The following is a 26,823-nucleotide window of genomic DNA, read 5'->3' on the forward strand; positions in this document are numbered from 1 at the left end:
TGGTTTTATTATGTAAGCTTAGCAAGAGAGTTAAATAGGCAGGAGGAGCATTGCAGTGTGTACACCTCCACTGTTTCGTTGATTAAAGCTGACTTTTGTTGACAAAACTGTATAGTGTGGCCTGATCTAACAGAATGTTAGGAACTATTAGGAAAAGGAATGGAAAATAAGACAGAAAATGGATAGTAGACATTGCAGGCTCTTCAAAAGATATGGCATACCAGAATCTGCCTATAGTTACAACTACGCAGCCCCACTGAAATCAATAGGGGTTGCACATGTGTATCTGAGAGGAGATAATCTGTTTAGAAGAGCAACTAGCATAAGACACAAAAACTAACAGCAAACATTTTTAAAGTATAGAAGAACCCTGTTTATCTGATCTAATTAGGACTGGGGCGAGATCGGATAATCAAAAATGCAGATAATCGGGAATGGGCAAAGAGCTGTCTATCTATTATTTTAAGAGGCGGAGTTGCTTCCAAATTAGCTGACCCCTCCTGGAAAAGCATACCCCTCTTCTTATCTACTTAACAGAATATACAAACCATTAGTTCTCCCAAACAATGTTTGATTCATTTATTAACAGGAAAACCCACATGAGTTTTTAACAAGTTGTATTGATCATTTTTACTCTCTTTCGACATTAACCCTGACCATTATAGGGACTATCTATAAAGTCTGTTAAATATAACACAAGGTGCCATCTCTGTTTAGCTTGTATACACATAACATTGCAAACAGTACAATTTTAAAAAAAATGCAAGACTGATAATCATTATAAAGCATTGAAACACAATCCTCTTCTTTATTTACAGCATACATGAACAGTTACTTTTAGTGAAGAAAGTACAGTTTTTTAAAAATGCAGAAATGATAAACTCAAGCATTAAAATATAGCCCCCTTCTTTAGACCATTTTTTAGATGAGAGGGTCTCTTCTTCATTGTGCGATCACCGAGTCACTTCATTAACAACAGTTCAGTGGGGTTGGTATTGGCTGTGTACTGAAGGGAAGAGGTTTCCTGTTGTTGCAGAATCGCAGTGAGGAATTTTTTCTGTCAATTCTTCCTCGGCAGAATCTTCATTTTCATCATTGCTATCAGCATGTAGTACAGTCTGTTATTTTGGAATCATCCAGTAACCGATGGCTAGGTTCATTAGCATAATTTTCAAGCCAATCTGCAACATCATCAATTTCTGTGCATCCAGGAAGTCTGTGGAAGAGGTCGACAATGCACTGGTCTCTTCAGTTGCCAGTGCTGCTGTTGCAGTTGAAAGTTTACTGTCTTGAGTGTCAGCAGTAACTTCAGGCCACAGATTTTTCTACGATTTTTGTAAGGTTGACCTGGGGATGTCTTTCCATGCTTCTGCAATCCAGTATATAGCATCCTTGATATTGATTTTTTTCCCAGTGCTGCAGCATGTTGCCTTCATTCTCAATTTTTTCATCAGACATCGGTAGTCGATTAAGAAGATGATATTTATAGTGCCATTTTAGACTCTTCAGCACGCGTTGGTTCATAGGCTGCACAAGAGATGTTATGTTTGGAGGGAGAAAAAAACAGATCAGGTCATCTTGGGAGGTAAGCCCTCTGTCATCAGGGTGAGTGGGTGTGTGGTACAGCAGTAAGATAGCTTTCGGTGAGATGTTGTCTTCATTCAGATGAACTGTACGCTTGATACAAAAGTTTAAAAAAACAATCATGAAATAAAGCATTGTCCATCCATGTGTTCCCCTGTGATTTATAGATGACAAGCAAAGCATCCACGTCTGCATTTTTAAGCACGCGCGGATTCTTTGTTTTACCAGTGACAGTTAACAGGAGCATGTGTGTGCCACTGGCATTAGCACAGGCCAGGATTGTCAACATTCTTTGCTCTGTTTGCAGCCAGGCACAGATCTTTCTGTTCTGAGAGCAAGTGTTTTTGATGGCAGTATCTTCCAGTGAAAATCAGTCTTGTCACAGTTGTAAACCTGTTCTGGTGACAAGTTGTGGTTAGCTAAGATATCTTGCAATTTTTTTTGATAGTCAGAAATAACTCCCAAATCGGCAGACTGCTTTTCCTGATGACTGTTAGTTGTCGGATGTCATGATGCTTTTTAAACCAACTGAGGCTATGTCTACACTGAAGGTGGCAAATTCTCTGCCGTCAGATCGATCTATCTGGATCGATTGAGCGGAAGTGAAGACCCGCTCAGTTGATCTGGAAGTCAGTCTATTAAAACCATCTCCAGAAAAAGCATAGTGCTGCATCGACGGGTACACATTTCCCGTCCGTGCAGTGCAGTGGAGATGGCGTGCTAAATGGAAGTTACAAAGTTGACAGGAGTTATGCAAGCTGCTCTGCGTAGCTTGTGTAACTCCTGTCGACTGCCGTCGAATTTCTCCGGTGGTATAGACCAGGCCTTAGCCATCCCTGACTATCAGAGAAACATGTCCCCTCCTAAAGCTGAATTAAAGCTCTGAGCCTTCTCACATAGTAAAGAACCACTAATAGGAATGCCTTGCTCTCTCACCTGTATAAACCATCAATAAAGAGCTTCATTTAGACTAGCATCCTTTGGTTATTTCATGGTCTTTCATGATGTAGAGTTAGTCGTGCTGTATTTAAGAATTTGCTCGGCATTGCATTTGATGTTTGATACTGTGTTTTTTCCAATGTAATAATCTTGGGCTATTTTTGCCAGCGACTCTCCTTTTTTCATTTTATTAATAATCTCTATTTTAGCATTCAATGATAGTAATACTTTTTTTGCTTAGTAGTTGCAGTCATTTTACAAGTTTGAAAAGAAATGTTGTCATGGAGGTGATGTCAGTTTCCCATATTCTTTTGTGTGCACAGCTCGTTGATATGGAGAGCTGGATAACGGAGGCTTAGTTAAATTGGCTTCTACTGTACAATAGAAGTAAGAAGCCTGCCAAACAATCCATTGTCAATGAACGATCAAGGTGCTAAAGGAGCACTCAGGGAAGACAAGGCCATTATGGTGAAGCTAAATTAATTCTTTGCATTGGTCTTCATTGCAGATGATGTAAGAGAGATTTCCACACGTGAGCTATCCTTTCTAGAGGACGGATCTGAGGAACTGTGTAAGATTGAGGTGTCAATTCAGGACGTTTTGGAACAAATTGATAAATTAAACAGTAGTAAGTCACTAGAACCAGATGATATTTACCCAAGAGTTCTGAAGGAATTCTAATATGAAATTGCAGAATTACTAACTGTAGTATGCAAATTATCTTTTAAATTAGCTTCTGTACCAATTGATGGGAGGATAGTTAATGTGATGTCAATTTTTTAAAAAGGCTTCAGAGGTGATCCTGGCAATTACAGGATAGTAAGCCTAATTTCAGTACCAGGCAAACTGGTTGAAACTATAGTAGAGAACAGAATTATCAGATACATAGAATAACATTATTTGTTGGGAAGAGTCAACGTGGCTTTTGTAAAGGGGACTTGTGCTGCACCAATTTATTAGAATTCTTTGAGGGAGTCAAAAAACGTGGACAAAGGAGATCCAGTGGCTATAGTGCACTTGGACTTTCAGAAAGCCTTTGGCAAGATCCCTCACCAAAGGCTCTTTTGCAAAGTAAGCAATCATGGGATAAAAGGAAAGATCCTCTCATGGATCAGTATCTGGTTAAATGACAGGAAACAAAGGGTAGGAATAAATGGTCAGTTTTTAGAATGGAGAGAGGGAAATAGCAGAGTCCACCAGGGATTTGTATTGGGATCAGTGCTATTCAAAATATTCATAAATGATCTGGAAAAATGGGTCAACAGTGAGGTGGCAAAGTTTGCAGATAATACAAAATTACTCAAAATAGTTAAGTCCAAACAGACTGCAAAGAGTTACAAAGGAATCTCACAAAACTGGATCCTGGGCAACAAAATGGCAGATGAAATACAATGTTGATAAATGCAAAGTAATGTACATTGGAGAATATAATCACAACTGTACATAGAAAGTGTTGGGTTCCACATTAGTTGTTCCTACTCAAGAAAGAGTTTCTAGAATCATGTGTAATTCTCTGAAATTCATCTGTTCAATGTGCAGCGGCAGTCAAAAAAGCTAACAATGTTTGGAATCTTTAGGAAAAGGATAGATAATAAGACTGTAAATATTATAATGTCACTATATAGATCCATGCTATTCCTACATCTTGAATACTGCGTGCAGTTCTGGTTGTCCGTTTCAAAAATGAGATATTAGAAATGGAAAAGGTATAGAGAAGGGCAACAAAAATGATTAACAGTATGGAACAACTTCCATAGAATGAGAAATTAAAAGTCTGGGACTGTTCAGCTTGGAAAAGAGATAACTAAGGGGGGATATGATACAGGTCTATAAAATCATGATTGGTGTGGAGAAAATGAACAAGGGAATGTTATTTACCCCTTCCCATAACATAAGAACCAGGGGTGACCCAATGAAATTAATAGACAACAGGTTTAAAACAAACAAAAGGAAGTACTTCTTCACACAACACACAGTCAACCTATGGAACTTGTTGCCAGGAATTGTTGTGAAGGCCAAAATTATAACTGGATTAAAAAAAGAATTGGATAAGTTCCTGGAGGACAGGTCCATTAGTGGCTGTTAGCTGAGACGATCAGGGATATAACACCATGGTCTCGGTGTTCTAAACCTCTGACTGTCTGATGCTGGGACTGGGTGATATGATGGGTCTCTCAATAATTGTCCTGTTCTTTTCTTTCCCTCTGAAGCATTTGGCACCAGCCAAAGTTGGAAGGCAGGATACTTGGCTAGATGTACCATCAGTCTAACCCAGTATGGCTGCTCTTATGTTCTGTGTGTCATTCTTCCTTGGTACCTCCAGGTATTATAGTTCTCACATTACTCTGATACAGCTGTTGTGACACAGGATAGGGGGACTTAATTCTGCTTATAAAATATGTTCAAAGAAAATTAAAGATGTTCAAATAATGTAGGTAAATTTAATTGACTTCAGCAATGTCTGCTAAATAGCTTCTTGTGGTATAATTTCCATTACTTCAGCTCACATCCTGCAGACACTTAAGCATATGCATAACTTGTGAGCAGTCTTGTTGAAAAGTTATGCATGTACTTAAGAGTTTGTAGGACCTCAGCCTTAGCTTTAATGTGTAGTTTGGAAACTCTGTGCCAAAATAAACAAAAGCATTTGAAGAGAAAGAAACTTAGCAATCCATTGCAGAGAAAAACTATATAAAGATTTAAAAAGATCAAAATTTCTTTTTAAGGGATGCAAAAAAAGTCTGCCAGAACAAATCAAGAAACTAAAAAAGCTTATGTGCAGCCCCCAACACATAAAGTTAGAAAACCACATCAGTCAGGAAGAACAGTAGCTCCACGAAACAATCCAAATGTCAGTTTTAAGGAAACTTACCTATGGCTGTTTTTGATTTTGCTTTCTATATTTTTTGTGTGTTTGGGTGTACAAATCCCACATTGGGCTAGTCAGACAGAGGCTACTCTGGCTACTGCAGTTGCTCTTGTCTCTGCTCTGGAACACTGTAACACTTGCCATAAATGTCAAGTTTTGAGTGAGAGATCCTGTGGCTGAAGGTAGTAAGTCGGATGGGATCAGGATATAAAAAGATAAAAAAAAACAGACTTTGAGAGATGGTTTAGGGAAGCTCTCTATTGTACTTGAAAGGAAGTGGATATCAGTCTGCCTGGAAGAGAGAAGGAGCAGTGAGGGGAAGCAGAAGCTCAGGCTACAGACTGCTCATCCACTTGTAGAGAGGCCAGGCCTTTCTGAGGAAAAGGAAGAACCTGTAGACCAGCAATATGTGAAATTGTGTCCCTTATTAATGTGTACAAACAGTTTGTTTGAACATCTGGTGAATGAGGGAGACTCTGCAGGCTTCCTTGATGGATAGAGAAAGGCAGGAAGCAGATTAGAGGAGCTTGAACACAGGCAATAGTCCTTCTGGAAGTAACTCCAATCCGTACCTAGTGAGGGATGGTGAACACTTACTGATTCTTTGCATTGCTTTTAAATGAGAGGGTGTTTTCCTACATCATCCTGAGGTGTATTCTTTCTGACTTCTGCTGTGGTCATCTGGTCCCCTTCTAATGTGGTTCCTGTGTAAGACTCTCCTTGTGTGTTTTTTTTTAAATGTATCGTTTGTATGGTGCTTAGAGATTTGCGAAAGGTCTATTGCACGTGCAAGATGAGTCCTTGACCCAGATAATTTCTTATCTAAATAGAAACCCTACAGATAATATAAAGGAGAAGGGAAGGGAAAGCATGCTATATGTAAGTTGTTCTTGTCAAATTATTTTTAAAAAAACAGCGATATCTCAAAGATCTGTAATTGACTCTTTAAATTACATATCATTACATATTTTGGGCTGTTAGGGTTATGTTACCGCATGGTGCTTTTGCATCACAGTGCAGTGGCCACAGAGGTAACCCAATATTTTAAGTAACCTAAAAAATTGAAGCTTCAGTAATTTTTGCTCAGCTACTCTTAATAGCCTAGTTAGCAGAAGGCCTGTGGCACTTTTATGAAGTAAATGCTATTGGCCAAATTCAACCCTGCTGCAATGCTATTGAATTCAAAGATGACTTTCCCATGTGTGCCTTATTTGTAGATCACCTTTCACACTTCCGTGAGGTGTCTGGGAAAGATCTGTATGATATAAAGTTCTAATTGAACTGAATACTAAACAGTTCTTAAAAGCAGTACTCTGCATGCTCAGACAAGAGCTGGGCTGAGTTGTCTTACAATGAGATCTTTACTTTTCCCATAATGTAAATACTGTATTACTTCTTGATTTGCTTATAGCAGCTGTGAAATGTGCCCAGGCATCTTTGGACCATGGAATGGTACAAATAGATTGCAGTACTTTGTATGGGAAGAGTTGGGGGGGAAATAGTGCAAAATTATATTGAGCATTATAACAACTATTTTAATTGTGACAAAAAGGGTTGCGCAAGTTGTGAACTGATTGGCTACACTCTGGTGTTGGTGTTCTAGGAAACAGCACAAGTGAGAACATGTTAGCCCAGCTATATAATGTTACACCCAGCTTCAAAACCAAGGGAGAGAGAAATTAATTATGTAGAAGAACTACCAAAGTACATTCTTAAATCTTTTTAATTAGTTAGTGGGTACAAAGGATTAATATCTGGGGAGAGCCATCTGGGATCAGGAAAAGAGTGTGTATTGGAAGAACAAGATAATATAGGTTTAGCTTTTTAACAGCTCCAGTTTTGAACTAGAATGGTTTACACAGCATTTGACTGATTCACTTATTCTCTGCAGCTCAGAAAATAATAAATCAAAGAGAAATATTTGATAATTCTTGCATGTAGCATCCTGACTTGGCTGTTACCTATAATCAGTCTCTCTACAGTTGAACTTCTTCTAAACTAGTAAAATTTACCTAAGAGCTTATTCACCATAAATTACTTTGTTAGCACTCAGTCCCTCAAACACTTATGTACATTTTTAATTTTACTCTGGTGAGAAGTCCCACTGAAACCAATGAGACTACTTAAGGACATGCATAAGTTTTTGTAGGATATGGGTGTTATGCAGAACAATACTTAAACTATGTGGGAGTCATCAAGGGCCTAATTCTGCATCTCTTACTAATGCTGAGCAGTCCCTGTAGGTCCAAAAAGTAAATTTAAATGTTTCAACAAAAACTGGCCTTTATTATCACCAATGAAATACACCCAAGCCTTGATGCTTCAACTGCCTCTATTCAGGTGCACGGGTCTGCTCTGCAAATTGCAGAGTTAGTTGCAGGAGCAGGATGCAAATTTGTTCCATGTAGGGGTTCTAAAGAAATGAACAAGTCAGTAAACTTCACTGTTGTATTTTATTGCACTCAATATAAGAGTAAGTGGATGAAATTCTGTGGCCCATATTATACAGCAAGTTAGATTAGATGATTTAATGGTCCTATCTGGCTTTAAAAATCTATGGGCCTTTAAATTTTCAGATACCTTTGAAGGGACTGTTGTCACATATCGCTGATAGTGGCTGCGTCACTGATACAATATCCTCCATGAATGGTGTTCCTCATTAAGTATTCACTTTTCTTTTTTGTTGTGTAGGTAGTTGTGAAAAATAATTGGATCCCATATTCTTTATGATTAAAAGTTAATTTCAAGTTAGGCATGATGATAGAATGAAAAGTGGTTACCATCACTATTAACTTTTCTCCCATCTTCCCTTGCCTGGTGGTAGACAATGAGTTCATTAAAGATAGTTTAGAAGTGACCTTTGCTAAAGCATATTGTTCACTGTGGAAAATGCTGAGAAAAGATGTAATTTCATTGCAGATTAATCAATCGGCTTCAAAACCCAACATGCAGATTATGCAGAGGTAAAATTAGGCCATGAGTACACTTTATTTTCCTCCTAAGCTTTGACATCTTAATATTTAACTTACTGTACTTTCAAAGCACTTTGCCTGTTTTGGAGACTTTGAAAATCAGTTCTTTGGGTGCAGATTAGTTTGTTCACAGGAGAAGTCCTATATATCTATTTTCTATTTATTATGCTCCAGAGAAAATGCTATCCATGATGAGACTGTGCCTGAGTCCACTGTACAGAGCGGTACCTGTCTGAGAAATGGCAACTTGCAAACTCCAGTGAGTTCATGCTTTCATTATATAAATTAGTAGGTTATTAACTGAAGAAGAGAAAAGGGAAGGGGGATATTGTATGACATTGACAATGGGGATGAAGAGCCTCTAACCTCTCGTTCCCTGGCTAGAGTTTAATGCCAAATTCTGTTGGCATCAGGAATCACAATCAAGTCACTTTGGGATATAAGCTTCCTTAAATGCACATACGTGCAACTGACGTTAGTACTAAATGCAGTGCTTATCGTGCAAGCAAATAGGCAAGCCTCCATGCTTGTTGACCATCTACCATTCAGAAATGACTATCGTTGCTACATGCCCTCTCAGCGGTGTGCAACCACTTGGCAGCTGCTCACCAGTTACACTCTCCTACTTAAGGATGTTCTTGCAAAAGGAAGCTTCACCTGGCATATCCTCTTCTTTATCCCTTCCCCATACTGCTGTACTTGATATTTCCTTGCTACTGGCAGTCAGACAACATTTACACATGTCCTCTGTAAAGTCCTGGAGAAATGCTGTAATGGGAGTAACATGCACATATTGCTAGAGGATAAAATACTGTAAATCCAGGAAGCCTGCATTTGTCTGGCTGGCCATTAATTGTCTTATGGTTACACATCTTCTCTTGAATAATTTTAGAGAGGGAAAAGAAAGGTCCAAGAACGGTGTGAAAACATAAGAAGAAATTCTTCCAGGAGCAGAAGGACAAGCCAGCCGCAGAATGGAGAAGTGGTTGAAGCAGTTACATTGTTTGAAGTGGTCAGCATGGGCAAGAGGGCAATGCAGGTACTTTCAGTTTCTGGACTGAGTTGACATTGTAGCTGCTGGGGGGTGGGGGGGAACGGAAACATAATGATACCAGTTAATTTAACCTCAAGAATTTCTGTTTTAACTTTGAAATCTATTGAGTCTTCGTCTACGCTTTGTTAGGCAGTCAACTTGAAAAATTACACTTGTCTCAAATTTTTTTTGACTACTGTACATGCAAGTAACATCTAAGATTACTATAACAATGAAAGAAATTAGTGAAAAAATTTGGGCAGGGATTTCCAAACAATAAGTGCCTAAAGCCAGGCTCCAAAGGCAGTATTTAAGCACCTAAAAAGGTATCTGATTTTTCAAAACCTGGTGGTTCCCATTGGCTTCACTAGAAGTTACTAAGTGCTCAGGGCTCTTGAAAACCAAGATACTTAAATGCCTAAATGTGGCCCTGAGAGCTGAACTTTAGGCATCCCTTTTAAGAAATTTTGGCTTTTATCTACTCCCACCCCCAGTCAGTTTCCCTGTATAGTCAGTATGTTTCTTCCTTGCTGAAGAAATTCTTATGAAATCAAGGGAGTGCTTCCCTCACCCCCTTTTTTAATTAATATATATTCAATATTGTAGGTACGAGGCTTTGTGTGGGTGAACCCTTGTTCCTATGAAGAGCCTTATTAACTTCAGTGGGGCTCCATGCAGACAAAGGGTCCACTCAGGTTAATCATCTTGCAGAATCAGGGCCGTGGTGTCACTATTTTTTAATTCACAGTTAGAGCTGGGCAAACAAATTACATTCAGTTCACTGGTCCTTACAAAAAAATTGAAAATAAAATTGGTTTGGTTTGAATCAAATTTGGAAATTGTGAAATTTTTTTGGCAAATCAAAAAAAAAAATCCATTTTGGGTTGAAAGACATGTTTCTAGCTTTTTCTTAAGGTCTAGAATCACAAAGTGATGTGGGAAGATGGTGGTGATGCCTTCCTTATAACTTTTAGCCTAGTGTTTGGTCACTTACCTACAATGTAGGAGACCTGGGTTCAGTTTCATCATCTAGTCTGTTTTGGAGAAGGGATTTGAACCTGGGTTTTCTACCTCTCAGGGCAGGGCCCTAACAGAGCTGTAGGATATTCTGGTGTGTGGAAGAGTGTCTCAGTCTCTTCTGTTGAAGCTGTTCTACTGAATGCAGTTCCTGGAATAGAGATTTCAGCCTGTCTTCCACATCCTAAGTGAGTGATCTAACCACCAGGCTAGAGTCATTCTCACTCTCCCTAGCCCAGTGACTATTCATTGTCATTCATCACACTGAGCGTGATTAACCATTGGAACAATTTAAGAAGGGTGGTGGCGGTTTCTCCACCATCAGCAATTCTTGAATCAAGATTGGATTTTTTTTTTGAAAGCTCTAGTTCAAAAAGAATTATTTTGAGAAGTTCTAAGGCCTGTATTACACAAATGGTCAGACTAGATGGTCACAGTCGTCCCTTCTGGCGCGGGCATTTGAATGTATGAATAATGGATGAAATTCAATGAAAGTAAAGCTTTTTTTCCTCATCTCTTTCAGTTATAGTCCTCTTAAATGCTGCCTGTAACAACAGAAGGTGGCAAACTTTACATAAAACTTTTTTTTTTTTTTTTAAAGTCAGTATTAGTGTTAATAGTTCATCTCCTCTCTAATGGCTGATACAATATATGTAAACTTCTCAAATGTATTTTATCATCTTTTTGCATTATATGAATCTTGTAAATATTTATGGTATGTGATTGTGCTTTATGATTAGTGATGGTGCCAACGGCCATTTTAATTTTCTTCTGTTGTGAAACTTTTAGGAAGAATTTTTATATTAATATTGGGGTTTTTGTTGTTTTTATAGCAAATATTTTGTTTTGTTCTAATATAGCCTGGGTTTGTTTTAGCACTGCATATAGACACATGTGCAGTTCTGGGTATAGCATTCTAACAGTTTACTTCGCTTCAGAAGGCGTTGTGCACACACATACTGTTGTGGCTATAACAAAATGATGGACAGCATATTCTGGATATCTTTTTTTTATAAATATTGGTGACAGAATAGTGTAAGACACACAATGTTATGGATATCCTAGGTTGTTAGTATATTGTGCTTTTGTTCAGCCTTTTTCACTGTTTTTTTCTGTAATCTGTTCTAGTCTGTGGTAGATGACTGGATTGAAGTTTATAACCAAGATCGAGATGTGGCACTTCTAGATCTGATCAACTTCTTCATTCAGTGCTCAGGCTGTCAAGGTAATTCAGTATCATATAAGCATTTCTTTTTGCTGGACAGCAGATGAATCATCTGAAATGTTTCTTCTGGAGCAGAAATTATTTTTATAATAAATCACTTCTATGTAGATGGATTGTTTTTTTCAATGTGCTCTAGTTCTATCCAGTTTAATGATGGAGGATGTCAACAGCCAAATTCTTCAACCTCTGTGGATACAACTTCCCTTAACTTTAAGAGTTGTATGCATATAAGGGCTGCAAGTTCAAGCGTCTTGTGTAACAAACAACTCTAATGCTCTGAAACATGCCCACATGTCTTTACAGAATTACTGATTTTTGAGAAAAATATTTTTCATGACTGTTCAGAGTTGAAATCCTAAATTTTTGTTGATTTCAGAATATTAGTTTGCACTAGCCTAGTACTTTCATCTGGGGATCTGAAAGTACTTTACAAATACTAGCAACTGGAGTCTCACATTTCAGTTGTTTGTGCACCAATGTGTCTCTCTTCCTTACAGCTACTTGCTACAAGGTGATTGTGAGTCTAGGTATTAATTATTTCCAAATTAAGCATGGAGACACCAACTGCTATTAGAGAAAACTCATTAACTGGAAGCTTCAGAGTCAGAGGTAGGAAATGAAGAAGAATACAGTGTAGAATAATGAGAGTTCTGTGGCACCTTAAAGAGTAACACGTTTATTTGGGCATAAGCTTTCGTGGGCAGAAACCCACTTCGTCAGATGCAGTGGGTTTCTGTCTACTAAAGTTTATGCCCAAATAAATTTATTTGTGTTTAAGGTGCCACAGAACACCTGTTGTTTTGCTGAAAACAGACTAACACGGCTACCCCTCTGGAACACAGTATAGAATGTAACTTCTGAAGTTGAAATTTCTCCTTGAGCCAGGAACTAACATCCCTACTCTTAGGAAAGGTGACGTGGGATCCATGATCACCAATGGACAAGAGTTTCATACCTCATCTGAAATCCAGCACCTTCCACAGCACAGTGTCCCCTTATATTATACCGAGGTGTTTGTTCAGCAGTGACTCGGAGGGAATGGTGCCATCCCTTGAAGCAACTGCATTACTTTCTGCAGCACTCAGTTTATTCCTTAGTGATTTCCCTTTCAAGTACTGAATTATGTGCACCGTGCTTAGTTTCTGGTGATATGGCTGCGGAACAATTGACTGCTTAGTCTTTTTTTTTCATATTCTCTGGATATACAGATTGGAATCTTGTAGACTTTATCTGCTTTAATGAACTCAACAGGGGGTTCTGATTAGTGGCTTATTAATCACCTGTATAATAAAAGCTTGCCAAAACAGGAATTTAAGGTACACAAGTGGATGAACAAGCAGAAATTGGTGTTAATTTGGGACAAACTGAATGCCCTTCCTCTGAAGCTGCATGTTGGTGCACTGTTATCAGCTGCTAATAACCTATTCATTTTGTCAACCTGCACTAATGCAAAGACAAGCAGAACAGTTTGAGTTACTTTTTTGGCACTTGTGGATTCAGGTTAAAGCCACTACTATAGTATAGACTTTATTATTTTTATAATTTTAATATATGGTGTGGCAGAATATTTTCATTTAATACCCATTTTCAATTCCACCTGTGTAGGAATGGTGACAGCTGAGATGTTCCAAAGTTTACGCAACAGTGAGGTAATGCAAAAAATGACAGAGACATTTGATGAGGTAAGTACAACATGAAACTATGACTTCATATGGCTCATTTGAATAAGCAATAGCTATTAATATGAAAATTGGATAGCATTGTTCATTGTCTATTACCTCCTCTCTCTCTCTCTCTCTCTCTCTCTCTCTCCCCCCTTGTGGGAAAGGTTTTATGTATGCCTGGAATGAGAAGCATGGTGCCCGAAACAGAGTTCATGTCTTCAGTGTTTTCATAATATTTAGCAACAGCCTTACCAAGTCTTATACCTAGCTTTTTTCAGTAAAAAAAAATTAATTGGGGGCATAGTATTTTTCCTGTTAACATGTTCTTACAGTGATAGATACAGTCTGGCATGGCTGCAGGTAACATGATGCTTTGGTACCTTGTTGATAGGTACCTTTAAAAACACCTAATGTGGGTAGATGAGGAGCTGCTGCTGAAGCTAGTTGTCAGTTGGAACTTTAACTTTTTTCCCTCCCATTTTGTTGATGGTGTGAATTTACATTGCTGTTCTTTTGATGCGAGAGCAATAATAAAATGCATGAATGATGTCAGGTCACTATCCAAACAGGATATCTTATTTCCTGAAGTTTATTAGGAAAACAGTATCTTTAAAGTGCCACTCCCACCCCTCAGTCCTGCATGGCTAACGATGCCAATCTCAACTCTTCTTTTGCCACTTATGCTTTAATGTATAATAGCCCTGATCCAGCAAACACCTGGGCCATGCCTACATGGGGAACGCTTTTACCAGTACAGGAATATCAGTATACTATACTGTCAGAACATGCCTAGTTTGGCACAGTTATCCTAGCAAACCTTGCACCAATCTCAATTGAAAAGTCTGACTCTATCCATCTTGGACTTGGACTTTTACTGTCCTGGAGTGAATACTTTGCTTTAATGTATAATAGCCCTGATCCAGCAAACACCTGGGGAACGCTTTTACCAGTACAGGTCAGTATACTATAAGAACACTAGTTTGGCACAGTTATCCTGCAAACCTGCACTTTGCACCAGTGTAGTAAACCCTACCCCCCTTGTCCATCTAGCCCAGTATCCTGTCTTCCAACAGTGGCCAATCTTCAGAGAGAATGAACAGAACAGTAATCATCAAGTGTTCCATCCTCTGTCACCCCTTCCCAGCTTTTGACAAACAGAGGCTAGGGACACTTCAGAGCATAGTAAAAAAGAACACATTAGTTTTAGCTAAAGACAAGCCTTAAATACCTTGAGTAATCCCATTGAAATGGAAAAAAGATTGACAGGTGTGTGTGTGTGTATCCATAAGAATTTTGTCTTATCTAAGGATGAAACTGTATGCAATCTCAAGTTTAATGGCATTTTAAAACATGATACAGAATTGATATTTTCATGTATGTAAAATCTTTCAGAATCACTTCTGTAGTTTCATCGAAAGCTTTTATGATTTTGTCTCTTGCATTCTAGGAAACAGGATTGCAATACAAGAAATTTATGGCCTATCCCTGGATTCTGACTGTTACGTGGCCAGTGGACATGGTAAGTAACTGCATTTCTTGAATTACCCTGAAGTGAAAATTTCAAATGCTGCATATATGTGAAAATTGGACCTGCTTAATGGTATAATAGTGAAAATCAAGTGCAGTGATGTTGCTTGTGTGACTGCAGAAATGCTTTAAATAAATAAACTTTATTGATTTATAATGGATCACATTCTGCAAGAATCCCTGAAAACACAATGGCTTTACAAGAGTTGAAAATGCTCAGCACCTGATAGGATTGAACCCTATGTCAGGTACAGTAGGCATATGGTGTTCAAACATCTGTTTGAATGGAGTGTTTTGATCCTGAACTGTATCCAACTGTGTTTTCTTCCTCACCCAGATAGCCTAGTGGCTTTACTTATGTGCGTGTTCTCCTCATGCACACCCTTAAAAATTATTTTCTTTAGATAATATTTTGGAAGGGCCACTGTCAAGTAAAATTAGGCCCAAAGTTTAGGTTTCATAAAAATAATCTTTTACAAAATTGAAGCCTAATAGAGATTTCTGCAACTTTAAAAAGAAAACATAGAATGTTTAAAAATAAAAACTATTTCTCTTCAGTGTTTGATATCAGAAATGGCTTGCAGCACTTGTGCTATTTATATTGTTGTATGTGACCATCACCCTAGTGCAGTATCTGAGTACCATGTACACACATCGTAGCAATCCTATCCCAAAGGACCAGGCCCTTCATCTATGACTCTTTCTTAGAATTGGTTTTCTTGCTGTGTCTCCAGGAAAGATGCTGCAGTTGTTCAGCAGAGACTTGCATGCATCGTATGCAGAATGTCTTCCACTGTGCCCTAACAGTAGCATGACTTGTGTTTCTCTGTTCTGCAGTGGTGGAGTTCTATAATAGATTCACAGGCCTTTGAGAGTTTTACCCTCAATTAGCCACAGTGTACCTCCTGATTTTAGCTATCTACTGTATTATGGGAAGAGGTGAGCTCTAAGATGGTCAGGCTGCAGCTCATAGATGGCATTAAGGGTTAGCATCAAGACTTTCTAGAGCATAAGAACTTCCTTGTGGAACTGATGAGAATCTGACTTGAAACCAAACTCAAATTGACGTGTCTCTTCACTGTTTAAGGTGGGAGAAATAGAGATAGTAAACAAGCGACACAAATGAAAAGTAAATGAGACTTTCAGTTTTTATAATTATTTTTTCCTTCTAATATAGGACAATGAAGACTATCCACTCATTAAACCAGGACCATACTGGAAGAAGTTCAAGGCCAATTTCTGTGAGTTCACTGCTGTGCTAATCCAGCAGTGCCAGTACAGCATCCTCTATGATAGTTACCTGATGGACACAGTCATCTCACTGCTCACAGGGCTAGCAGACTCCAGGGTCAGAGCATTCAGGCACACTAGCACTTTAGCAGGTAAATACAGTTCGCGTTGCTATCAGTTTTCTATGGGTTTTGGTGACTTGTGTGTTTATAAAACTGACCAGCTGTATAAACTGTAAGTTTTCCAAGGCAGGAATTGTCTTTCTTTGTACATTGACAGTGCCTAGCACATTATGGATGCTATTGTAGTATTAATAACCTCCTTCTGCATATATCTGACTGTAATTTGGAAGCATTGGACACTGTAAATATCCTCTTGGCTTTAAGAAAAGCAGAGATATTTAAATTACTTTCGAGAGTATCTCAGCACTCCAAAACTCTTGTTTGAAAGAGGAAGCTTGGAATGTAGATTAGCTGTTAAGTGGCTCAGTTGCATTTTAATACTTAGCAAAATCATTTGTAACAGCTGAGATAATTAACTTCAGAATTCTGCCGTTTACTGGAAGTTATGCATTAGCAGTAGCTGCTTTTCATAGTTAGTTTTGTCTGACTAATTTTCCTCCTAACCCCACTGAGTGAATATAATTAATATAAAAGGGAGGATCTTAAAACCTATGAAACTGTCCTAAGAAATTTGTCATTCAAGAGGTTTCTTATGATACTAAAATGATACTAAGATGAACACTTTTGTAGCTTGTTTATCTCACACAGCATGATAGTATCTAGGTGAGTTTATACTTTTAAAAAAGAAAGCCAACAGTTGACCACAGAACAGCTTTCCCCATTTTTTCTGTCCCTGCCCACTGACAAATGGAAATCTAGCTGTTGATCTAAATTACCAAAAGTAGATGCATCTTGCACTGCTTCATAAAGACTACTAGACTCTTGCTCACATGGTCATGAGCTCTTACACTGATTTCATGATATTTCTTCATCTTTGAGGAAGGCACTTATACTAGCTCTTTAGATTGCTGACCAAACTTAAGTAGGAAATCTTCAACACGTATGACTTGACTCATTTATCAGTTAATTCGTCTGGACCAAAAGAAGTATATCAATAAAATTAAAAATAGAATAAAACACCTTCTTCTGACCACCCTTTTGCTTCAAAACCAAGTAAGAAATTTAAATGAAATATTATTCCAGCATCTGACTTTTTGCTGCTCCTACTTTGTATTGTGATCTCTCTACCTAAGCAGGGTTGGAGTTAATCGATACACTTGTTTTTTTTTAACATGTTGAATATACTTTATAAAGTGTACCACCGCGTGAAGCCTTGCTTATTTGGTTTCTCTTCCTTTTCAGCTATGAAGCTTCTGACAGCACTTGTAAGTGTAAATCTGAATCTTGATGTCAGCAAATGTCATGCTCAAAGGCTGTGTGAGGTGGAGAAGAATAGGATTTCTGTCAAGAGGACCAATCACAGACTGGACCAACTAGAGAGAAAAAGAAAAAAGGTTGGGCAAGTTTTTTATTTGGAATGGGTGAAGATGTAGTAATAGAGGTGGCTCTTTTCTAGCTGCTGACTTACTCATGTTTTTCTGACACTTTTGAAATATGGGGATGTGATATTTGCTAAGCATTGTCTATGATAGATTGCAAAGCAATTCTGACTTACCGGCTTCAGTGCTATGGTGGTGAGCACTCCAGACATGTCACACAGTCATGCACTGCTATTTGCTGTAGCCATTGTGTAGCGGTAGTGTGCGTAGTATTCTTTGAAGTGTCTGTTCTGAGGATGGCCTCTCAAAATTGGGGATGTGACTAGTCAGTAAATTGACTATTGTCTCTGAAGACTTCAACCAAGTGTTTGGGGCTTGGTCAGGATAACACTGGACCACCTCATCCAGAGGTATTCTGGGGGTTTCCCAGCTTCTGACTTTTCTTCTACCACATGTCCAAATGCATTACAAAGAGAATTTAGACCTACACGTGCAAACTAGTCGTGTAATAGCATGTAGCATTCTTTCTGTGTATTGCTGGAACAAGATTCTTTTCCTTACCCAACACGTTATATGAAGCGTCTTAGTACCTGGGATTCGTAGTTGATATCCAATGACATTTCATTCTTCTTTGAGTGCTTGCTTATGTTCATTCCATTATAGGTGAGTGCATGCCTACGTGCATAGTTACCAGAACTTTTTTCCCCTTAGCAGACCCCATGGGGCCGGCTTTGGTGCCCCCTGGAGCCCTGCGTACATGCCGCGGTATATGAGGCGCTGCCGGCCCTACGCCCCCTCAGTTCTTTCTTTCTGCCTGTGATGGTTGCTGGAACTGTTCCTGCTTGCATCGCAAGTGATCAATTCCCCTCGTTCTCAACTTTAATTGTTTGTTGTTGTGTTAATTAGGTGATAGGACTTTAAGTAGTGTTAATAGTGGTAGTTAGCACTTAGGATAGTCCCGGCTGGGACTTTGCCAGAAGCAGGGCATGCCCTGGTCACCGGGCTTCAAACCGTGTGCCTCCTGAGGGAAGGCTTTCCCGCTGACTGACCCCCATGACAGCTGCCTGAAATGTCTGGGGGAAACTCATCAAAAAGATAAGTGCAAGATTTGCAAGGCTTTCAGGCCCCGGACTCAAAAAGATAGAGAAATCCACCTGAAAGCCTTACTCATGGAGGCAGCACTTAGACCGGCCTCCGAACCAGCCTGCTCCGAGTGTAGCATTGGTGTAGAGTGCACCATCGGCACCGGGCCCACCTCAGCACCGGGCTGCATCTCCGGTATCGAAGAAGAAGCAGTGGAAGCAGCGCTCGGAAGACGGACACTCCCCGGCACCATCTAAGCAGGCGGGGTCAAGCACCGGACTGTACTGGAGCCGGACTGCAGAGACCTGCTCCCCAGAGCCAGCGTCTCCAGCCAGGGAGCCTCCCCTGAATCCTGGGAGTGGGAGGCCACTCTGCACCTACCAGCACCGTCGACACCAGAGGCCTTTCAGGCAGCAAGAACCTTGCTGGCCTTGCCCCCGCCCCGTCCTCTGCCTAGACAGAAGGGGCCGGTGTTGCAGGAGAAGCCAGTGCTGGAACCCTCTGAGACCCTCTGAGACCGTTCCGGAGATTGACGCAGCTCTTCGTTGCGGTCAACTGGATGAAAGGCTTACCTGTCTCCGCCCAGCGCATCTCCTCGTGGATAACTTCCTACATCAAGTTCTGCTACGTGCAAGCAAAGGTGCCTCTTCTGGGAACCGTCACAGCACACTCAACCAGAGCTCAAGCTTCATCTACAGCCTTCCTAGCGAGAGTGCTCGTGCAGCATATCTGCATAGCCACCACCTGGTCATCAGTACATAGCTTCACATCCCACTACGCCATCGTCCAGCAGGTGCTGCAGGCAGGTCATCTGTAACTCTGGCCCACGTCCAAGGTATTGCTTGTGAGTCACCTATAATAGAATGGATGTGAGCAAGCACTCGAAGAAGAAAAGACGGTTACTTATCTTGTAACTGCTGTTCTTTGAGATGACATGTTGCTCATGTCCATTCCATGACCCACTCCCCTTCCCCACTGCCGGAGTTGGCGGAAAGAAGGGACTGAGGGGGCATAGGGCCAGCAGTGCTTCATATACCGCGGCATGTGCTCAGGGCTCCAGGGGATGCCAAAGCTGGCCCTACGGGGTCTGCTAAAGGGAAAAAAAATTCCGGTAACCATGCACGGAGGTGTGCACAAACCTATAATGGAATGGACATAAGCAACACATCTCGAAGAACAGCAGTTACGAGGTAAGTAACCATCTTTTTTGATGTAATTGCACCAACTCAAATCCCTAATCTAGACAGGCTCATTTTTTTCACTGATGCATTGTGTAAACATTAGGGGATTGCACCCAGTGGTAACAATGGGAATGTGGTTACTTTGGTACAGATTTCCTGTAATATAAAGGGGATTTGTTGTATTCCCTACTTGGAATGTTCAATTCTTTTTGTATTTTCAGTATGAAGAGAAACCACTGGAAATAGAGAATATGATGAATGCTATTTTCAAAGGGACGTTTTTACAGAGATATTGGTAAGGATATGGATCATGTATATTCTTTTGAGATAGCACCCTAAGATCTTAATCAAGACTCGACCTCAGTGTACTACGTGTTGTACTAACAGTGATTCTCAACCAGGGGTACCCAGAGTTCTTCCAGGGGGTACATCAGTTCATCTAGATATTTGCCTAGTTTTACAACAGGCTACATAAAAAGCACTGGCAAAGTCAGTGCAAACTAAAATTTCATACAGAAAATGACTTGTTTATACTACTGTATATACATACACTGAAATGTAAGTGCAATATTGATATTTCAGTTGATTTATTTTATAATTATATGGTAAAAATGAGAAAGTAAGCAATTTTTCAGAAATAGTGTGCTGTGATGCTTTTGTATTTTTATGTCTGATTTTGTAAGCAAGTAGTTTTTAAGTGAGGTGAAACTTGGGTGTAAATCAGACGCCTGAAAGGGGTACAGTAGTCTGGAAAGACTGAGAGCCACTGTACTAACACATAGGAACTGGTTGTCCCTTTCCTGAAGAATTGACAATCTAACTTCCCTCACTGAGAAAACGAATAGAAACCCTTAAGTTAAGAGAATAAAAATAAGTCTGTATGGTGCAGATGCATCCCATAAGAAAATCTCATACAAAGTGTCCAGACTAAAATCAAGATGAATATTGAAGGGATAGTGAAAACTGTTCTGAAAAAGCACATAATACTGAATTATTTGAAAGAACCCATTTTAAGCTTAGAAAGTAACCCCCTCATTCTGTTCACTCAGGCCTGGTCTACACTAGAGAGTTTTGTCCACAAAAGTCAGTTTTGTTGACAAAACAGTTCTGGTTTATACACTACAGTGTCCCGTTGTCGTCGTCGTCGTCGTCGTCGTCCCCCCCTCACCCCCCCTCCCCGTTGACAAAACTGCCCTGTTTTTTTAACAAGATAAAACCACCTTGATGAGAAGTGTAGGGCTTTTATTGGCACAGCTAGGGCGACGCAGTGTCAGTGTAGACACTGTGTCCCTTTATAGCGTTGGTGGGGCTGTCATACTTGTGAATTTCATCGCTTTGCTAGAGTGGTGAAATTGACAAGAAAACCAGGGTGTGCTCCTGCCAGGAAGCTGGGGAAGCCCCGGTTGCTGCAAGCCTGGTGCAGCTGGTTCCTGCCCGAGTCTCGGTGATGGGCGGCTGCTGCCTGCTGCAAGCCAGGACCAGGTGGGATGCAGGCAGTTCCTGCCCAGATCCCAGCTCTGAGCTGGGACTGAGCAGGACATGGTGACAGGTGGCTGCCGCCCGCTGCAAGCTGGGATGTGGGTGGCTGGAGCCTGGATCCCGGCTGCGAGCCAGGACTAGGATGGCTGCCACCCGGCTCCCAGCTCCGAGCCTGGACGCAGTCGGCTGCCATCCGGCTTCCCACTGCAAGATGGGAGCCAGACGGGATGCAGCAGTGGGCAGCTGCTTCCTGCTGAAAACAGGGACCAGGCAGGATGTGGGTGGCTGCTGCCCACTCACAGCTGGGCGGGACACGGTGATTGCAGCTGCACTCCCCGCTAGAACCAGGGAGTAGGAGGGCAGCCCACAGGGAGCCCGGGAGCTCACAGGCTCCTGGCAGGGAGTTGAGAGACCCATCTCTCCACCCACACTGCCCCTTAGGGCAGTGGAAATGCTCCTGGTGAGGATGCAGTCCACCAACCCAAGGAGAGCAGTGTGGACATCAGCCACCACTATTATTATAGCTTTGCCTGAAAGTCGACATAACATATGTTGACAAATTTTTATAGTGTAGACAAAGCCTCATTCTCCACACTTTTGTTTGCTTCTTCCACCTGGCTAGAGAGTAATAAGTTTATGGTTGAAAGACCTTCCAATCCCTCAAAATAATTGTAATGTGGAACTTGTGTAGCTAACAGTGGTTTTTTCAAACAATAAAAAACTCTTTGTAGGAGATGTGTAGATTTTTAAAGACACATTTAAAAGTTAGTGAATGGATATTTAAGATGCTATTTGGGATCGTACGTATACCTGCAACTCTTCATCTCCCGCTAGGAAAAGCAAATAATTAACCTGATACCTTTGTGGGTATTTATAAATGTGTTTATAACACAGTTTTGTAATTTTACAGTGATGTGATTCCTGAGATCCGGGCTATCTGCATTGAGGAAATTGGCAGCTGGATGAAAATGTACCCTGATACATTCTTAAATGATGGTTACTTGAAATATATTGGATGGATGCTGTATGATAAGGTGAGGATTTTCTCTTCCTCCTCCCTGTATCTCTCACATAGAAGGAAAGTTAGTCCAAGATTTTTAAAATTATACTAAAAGTTAAAACACTTTAGCGTTAAATATTCTTACACGGACAAAAAGTCTCCCTTCCTCCAATACTATGTTTTATTTTAAAACTCTCCTTACAGTACTAAGTAATAAGAGAGTACTTACTTTCATCCATTGTAAGCACAAAACTGTGTGGAAGCATGCAGCAGTGATCCATGGTGTGTATGTATAGCTTTGCTGGACATGTGTGTATGTGTGACCTCAAGCTATGTGACGTGTTATTGAGTAGATTGATTTTGAAACCTGTCCTTGCTAAGTGGTAACATGGAATATATCCTCTGTTAGCATGTACGATTTTAGAGGTAGGCTAAACTTCTGTCTTAAGAAGCTACATTGTTAAAATATATTATTTCGTAGAGAGAGACAAATAATGCTCTTTATTTCTGAACTGCAAAATGAGTGGAACTATGAGAACATTTGCAAAATATTATTTAAACTGTCAACTATTTTGTTATTGTTCATCTTCTTTTAATTACCACTTATATTCTTAAAATTTTCTGAAAAATCTCTTCCTTCCCTCGCACCTCCAAGGCTTCTGTCTTCTTCTGTTTAGCAGTTTTCCTGTTTTAGAGCAGAATTGAACTTCATATGTCTAGTTTTTAAAAAGTTAACCTGTGAACATATTTTTCTTAGACTTGCCAATGTATGCTTGATAGCCAGCCAGAGGCAGTATTTTCTGTGAATGATTAATTACTGAACATGGTATCCTTTAAAATAAATAAAATGAGTTTATATAGCTTCTGTATAAATGCCAGAATGTCTTTCCTTTTGCATCATTATATATGATGTTGCATAGTTCTTTTAATAGAATTTTAGGTAACTGTAAAGCCAGCAGAGGGTGCACATATCACTGTTTGTTGTTTCCTGCTATAACTATAGAAGTAGTGGTTAGAATTCTCTAAAAGGAAACTAATTTACCAATAACAAGCCCTGCTCCCACAAAGACTTTCAGAGTGCATTTACATTGCAGGATTCTTTTGGCAGCATATAGTATATATATACATCCACCTACCCCCCCCCAGCGTGGCTATACATAACCGTGTAAATAGTGAGGCCTGGATTAAATGAGTAGAATAAAGACATGCCTGAAGGGTGTGGATGTGAACTGAGAGCATGCGCTATAGGTTTGCTACTGGCCCAAGCTGTGCCTTCCACCTACACTTCCACCTTTTTAGTGTCCTGCTGAGCCTTTCCCCTCCTCAGGAAAAGAGTCAGCTCTGCGCTGCTGAAGCCCTTTTCCACAGAGAGAGGCTCCAGCAGCGGCGTGGAAGCAGTGGGGGAAAGGGCTGTCAGCTCTCCACTGCTAGATTCCTTTCCTGCCACAGGGAAAGGCTCCAGCAATGGGGAAATGCTCTGACAGTGGGGGAGACAGCAGGGGAAAAGTTCAGCCTTTCTCCATTGCCTCCTTCCTGCCAAAGCCTTTCCTCACCACAGTGATAGGCTCTGGCAGTGGGGAGCAGCTGAAGCCTTTCTCTGCTGCCTCCTCTCTGTTGGAGCCTTTCTTTGAAACGTGCAATGTGGATACTTTTCACTGTGGCATGTAGCTAGACGTGCACTGTAGGCTGCTGAAAGTGCTATGTGGTGTAGATGTAGCCTTAGAGAAGTTTCTCAGAGATCAGATTATAGCAACTTTTTAAGGTATGACCAGATGAGAGATTTTTCAAATTACAAACATTGAATTTTCAGTTTTTTTCTTAGAATATATGATATCACTGTCACTGCAGTACAATATGAAAATTATAAAATTTGGCATCTTTGGCTTGAGCGCACAATCCATCTGCTGTCTTTTATCGGACACTGGAAACCGCTGTTTTTTTAAAAAAAGAAAATGCTTGTTAATGGGAAGCAATCACTGCAGCAAAAACTAACTGAGATAAAATGAGAAGGCCTCTGGATTTCATCTCCATTCAGTTGATTGATTACAATGCCAATATTGCATTGCAGTACTGGCTTAAAAAAATACTGCAAACTATTCCTGTCATTTGGAATATAGTTCTAGAGACATTTGCCAAATAATTTTAGAGCCCAAATTTGATCAACCACAAAATTGTTTTAACTACATGAAAATGTAGCCATAACACATGGCATTCTAAATATACACTAAAATCAGTCAGTCATGGGGGGACTAAAACTTTTTTTTTTAAACACTTATTTGGTCTTCAAAGTCTTATTTGAATGTAATGACTTATTTTACCCTTGTGATGCCATTTTGACATGACATTTTTATATAACACAGACTTAATGCTGACATAGAAAATATTTCCCATACCTAATTGGATGTTCCAAATCCATGCCTCTGTGGCACTGAGTTCAAAATAAAAGACGAAAAGTCCTTCTATGCCCCAGTAAGAACCGTGGAACAATGTCCCAAAGGTGTAATTTTCTGCTGAAACAACTTCAGTAGTTAATTATTTCTAGAAGATTAGAATAAATTTTGCTTTTTTAACGACCCACGCTAAATACAAAATATAATACAAAATCTGGCAACAGTATACAATAAAAATAACTATATAGTTAACCTCTTTCCTAAAGAGCTATCAGCCTATTTCTCAAACTTGGGTGCCTAATTGTGAATTTTGACACTCAAAGTGGCACTTAGATGTCTACAGTGGGTGTTTGGCTACCAAAATATTGATCTGAACAATTAAATGCAGAAGAATAAAAAGGGGCAGGGAAAAATGTGAGAGGGGTCAAGTCTGAACAATGGAGAAGAGCAGGGTGGGTTATGTGAAAGGAGTAGAAAGGGTGACAGATTTTCTAAGGAAAATAAAATGTGTACTACATACACTTGGGACATCCACATGTGTAATGCTGCAGCCTAGCTTTGGAATTGTGTGAGGTTTTTATTTATAGAAAATAACATTTTCATTAGAAAAAAAAATTAAAAACCTAATCCCTCTTAGAACAAATGTATTTACATTGCAGGAGAAAAGATTCAAGAACAAAACAGTCTTGTGAGCCTTGCAAAACTAATTTGAGGTTCTATAATGTAAGGTGCTAGAGAAGTGCTAAGTTGGTAGATCCCCTTGTACTGAGGAGCAAGCTGAAGCATAGATATGAAGTGGCTCTCTCGCTGCTTTGCATGGGAAAAACGTGGCTGGGGTGGGAAAAGAGCCCAGGTGTCCTCCTGACATTAAGTCCTGGGTGCTAACCACAAGTCTTTGCTTTTCCTGTCTAATTTCAAATTAGTTTGAGAAGTTATCAGTGACAGGACATCTGTGCAGTTTGACTATCCTTCTGTGGAAACTGCCCCCCAGGTGGCATGGCAGTTCACATGTACACACTGCAACAGTGTTTCTGTAAAACTAGCATCTTCTTATCAACACACCTACTTCTTGCATGTATTCTGAGTCCTTTCTGAAAAAAAGAAGTGTTCACTCTATTTTATTTTGGCAATGTTGTGGGAGAGTGAGCTGGGTTTTTTTTAACAACTCAGTAGTATTTTAAATTAAGTTCCTGTTATAGAATCAAAGAGATTAGAATGGTGATTCTGGTAAGAGAAAAGAAAAGAGGGCTTTATTTGTAGCAAAAGGGTGCTGAAATCATTTGGGAAGAAGTTTAAATAATGGAAAAAGCGGTGGGGGATGGGTAAACGCACTCTAAGAAACAGGAAAATGGGGCAGGAAATGTGGCTTAAAACAAAGGAGAGAAATATAAAGAAGACAATAAAAATAATGGCAGTGGAGGTAAAATTCATTCTTAGCCCTTAGAGGTAGTTTCGTTAACACATAAAACATACATATACATATAGGGTTAAGACTGAGAGATTTGAAGTGGGAAGGGAGATTAGGAAAGGCAGGTGGTGTGGTATTAGGCATTAACTTTTCATATCTGCAGACCTACCTCAAATAGTGCCTGACTGACAAGTGCAAATGACAATGATTTCTCTCTGTGCTCCAGTGGATATCTGACCATTTGACACAACCATCACAACTTAAATTTAGCACAGATGTAGTCTCTATTCAGGATTACAGCCCAGGAATGGAATACTGTGGGTGGCTCAAGACGGGTTTGAGGTAAAGTGGTTTTGCTGAGTGTGTTTATAAATTTGCATTGATCTTGTCTGAGGTATGCCAGGCAGTAGTCAGCGGTAATTAACAAGTTTGGGCTGTCATCCTGGAAGAAGTTTCAACTGGTGGAACAGTCCACCTGTGGAAACAGTCTTAAATTTTTAAGAGGTGAGCGTAGTTCAAGCAATGTGCCTGATGAATGTGGTACAGAATGATAAATTGAAAATCAGTATTCATATTCTTTGGTGATCTTTCATTTTATATTTCTAACTAAAAAGCACCTTACACAGACTCATTAGTCAATGCCTCCTGCTGCATGGCACCCATTGCGTTCTGTCTTAAGCAGGAGAATGGGAAGTTTATAGTAATGGATAGCCTCCTTGCA

The 26,823-nt window shown here is 39.9% G+C and overlaps 1 protein-coding gene across 2 annotated transcripts in view; it reads left to right on the top strand.

The window, feature by feature from the left end:
* LOC137151447 (cohesin subunit SA-2-like) overlaps window positions 1-26,823 on the top strand; it is an 81,516-nt gene that overhangs the window by 8,881 nt on the left and 45,812 nt on the right. For both annotated transcript variants that reach the window (XM_067545707.1, XM_067545708.1), the window contains exons 3-11: window positions 8,539-8,623; window positions 9,257-9,403; window positions 11,543-11,639; window positions 13,245-13,321; window positions 14,751-14,822; window positions 16,008-16,212; window positions 17,425-17,576; window positions 20,047-20,120; window positions 22,215-22,338. In XM_067545707.1, coding sequence (XP_067401808.1) covers window positions 8,539-8,623; window positions 9,257-9,403; window positions 11,543-11,639; window positions 13,245-13,321; window positions 14,751-14,822; window positions 16,008-16,212; window positions 17,425-17,576; window positions 20,047-20,120; window positions 22,215-22,338 — 1,033 coding nt within the window. The remainder of the gene's footprint in view (window positions 1-8,538; window positions 8,624-9,256; window positions 9,404-11,542; window positions 11,640-13,244; window positions 13,322-14,750; window positions 14,823-16,007; window positions 16,213-17,424; window positions 17,577-20,046; window positions 20,121-22,214; window positions 22,339-26,823) is intronic.

This window comes from Emydura macquarii, unplaced genomic scaffold (genome assembly GCF_026122565.2).
Source record: "Emydura macquarii macquarii isolate MOO-44397 ecotype Brisbane River unplaced genomic scaffold, CSIRO-AGI_Emac_v2 contig_1070, whole genome shotgun sequence".
Classification (NCBI taxonomy): Eukaryota; Metazoa; Chordata; order Testudines; family Chelidae; genus Emydura; species Emydura macquarii.